The sequence below is a fragment of the Octopus bimaculoides genome, chromosome 2, assembly GCF_001194135.2.
Source record: "Octopus bimaculoides isolate UCB-OBI-ISO-001 chromosome 2, ASM119413v2, whole genome shotgun sequence".
Lineage (NCBI taxonomy): Eukaryota > Metazoa > Mollusca > Cephalopoda > Octopoda > Octopodidae > Octopus > Octopus bimaculoides.
Genome location: NC_068982.1, coordinates 69652873 through 69655321, shown reverse-complemented (window position 1 = coordinate 69655321; position 2449 = coordinate 69652873). Strand labels below are relative to the sequence as shown.

The 2449-nt window shown below is 36.8% G+C and overlaps 1 protein-coding gene across 1 annotated transcript in view; it reads left to right on the top strand.

The window, feature by feature from the left end:
- Nucleotides 1-2449, top strand: part of LOC106869240 (uncharacterized) — a 22571-nt gene that overhangs the window by 6743 nt on the left and 13379 nt on the right. Inside the window, exon 2 of the mRNA XM_014914892.2 lies at nucleotides 700-881. Within this exon, the coding sequence (XP_014770378.1) occupies nucleotides 700-881 (182 nt within the window). The remainder of the gene's footprint in view (nucleotides 1-699; nucleotides 882-2449) is intronic.

Here is a 2449-nt window from a genome sequence, read left to right as displayed (position 1 = left end):
CATACATACATACATACATACATATGTATATATGTATGTAGATATGAATATATGTGTGTGTATGTGTGTGTATCATTATGAACAGCATTCTCATATAGTTTCTAATTTTTCATCCTTTGGCTTTTACCATCGTCATTAACTATTTCTTTTTCTCACTCCTTTTATGCTCTCTTTCTTCTGATGAAAGACTAGCTTACGAAACGTTAAAATACTTTTCTCTTTCCGTCCAATTTTATCCCTTCTATGTTATCCCTCTGTGTTTTTCATTGTAATACACAATGTGTGTGTAGCTGTAGCATATACAGAAAAAGAAATGGGGAGGGAGCTCTAGATTACAAAAACAGTAAAGTACTAACTAAAAACCTCACTGTATTTTGTTGCTTCCATTTATGTTCTTAGTTCAAATCCCGACAAGATTGACATTGCTTTTCAATCGACTATATTTATGGCCTTATAATAGAAAAAATTGATCATGTGTGTATTTGTGTTTGTATTTGTGTGTATATGTGCGGTGTGGTGCACCCGCATTCGTGTACTCACGCACACGCACACACACACGGTGCACCTAAGACACCCAAGACAGCAGTTAGAATATTCAACTTACAAATTTAATTTTTCGAAGAGTGAACCATTTTCGTCATATCTGCCAATAATAGAAAAAGCAGCCTAATTTCTTTCTTATTTCTGTTTTCTATTCAGAAGTCCCATATAAATTGGTATTCATCATCTTGGCAAGTTTTTGTCTTCATTTAACCAAATCAGCTCCCGTTGAAACTGGTGAAGAAACTTATCCACACAGTTTTGATATCGATTTAGTGAAACACATCAAATCTACCGGCTATGAATCAATGCGACGAGTTGAATTCACTTTCCTGACATACGTAAGTCATTGTTTAACTATGATTAATATAGTCATTTGCGTATCACGTTTAATACAAATATGCCACGAAACTGCGGTATCCGACAGGAGATAAGATCTCTTATGGACGTACTGTATTTAAAAACACAAATATTGCAGTAGCAGACGAAACTCGTCCTGCAGCGGTGGTAGTAAAGCTAGAGGTGCATTTCTGCCTCTTTCGGTTTTGTCAGTAATATTTACTTACTTGTTTCAGTCATTAGGCTGCGGCCATGCTGGGGCATCACCTTAAAGAATTGTAATCGAACTTATCGGCCCCAGTACTTATTATTGTCATTGTTAAGTGAGAGAGCAGTGCATGCCATCAAAGTGATACTGGGGTAAAATATACGAAACCCAATATATACATCATGACTACACGTCCGATAAGGGTACACCAGGCACATGCATCACAACTATATGTGCGTAACATGGTGATCTCATATCAAGATAAACAGCGCATGACCTTGCAGGTGGAGCCCAGTTAGATTTTCTTCAGATCGAGTAGCCCATCTTGCTCAAAAGGTCCCTGAATAAGGGTTGTTTAAGGATGTTGAACGAAACATCCATGTTTCCAGAAGTGAATTATCCAAACCCCAAAGAATTCTTCTCAACACATGGCTGTGATGCTCCTCCACTACTTCTGCTCGTGGTCAGAGATGCACATATCATTGTCCATCAAGGAACATATTCAACTGATTAAGGTCAAACAACTGTCAAGCAAATCTGGTGTATTGAGCAAGAATATTTGCTGTAGCCCTTCTTTTATACCAAGACAAAACAATGTACATGATAACACTTCCAGTCAGTTAAGATCAGAAGCTATGAGAGCCACTGCCTGGTACTGCATTATTATTATTATTATTATTATTATTATTATTATTATTATTAAGGCGGCGAGCAGACAGAATCGTTAGCACGCCGGGTGAAATGCTTAGAGGTATTTCGTCTGCCGCTACGTTCCGAGTTCAAATTCCACCGAGGTCGACTTTGCCTTTTATCCTTTCTGGGTCGATAAAATAAGTACCATTTGAACACTGGGGTCGATGTAATCGACACATTCTCTCGCCCCAAATTGCTGCCCTTGTGGCAAAATTTGAAACCATTTTTATCATTATTATTATTATCATTATTATTATTTAGAAAGCCTGGTACTTATTCTGTCGGTCTCTTTTGACTAAATGTCAATAAAGAGAAGCAATACCAGTGCTTATATGTAAATTATGTCTTTCGGCTAGATTAGTGGTTCTCAACTGGGGTCCATATGGTCCCTGAGGGTCCATATAAGATTTTGGGGGTCCACGCAACAAAATAGTAAATTGAGGATCCACAATAGTATTTCAAGGGCTCCTGAAAAAATCTTGCTTTAGATGTATATATTGCAAGAAACAGCTAGATTTCATTCTCTAACATTTTACAGAGTTCAACCTACACAAGTTAATGTAAGACGTTTCTATAAAATTAGTTTTTAAACATCGAACGACTATGGAGATCCACAAGAATAAATAGCAACCAAAGGAGTCCATAAATTTTTTTTTTTTTTTTTTTTTT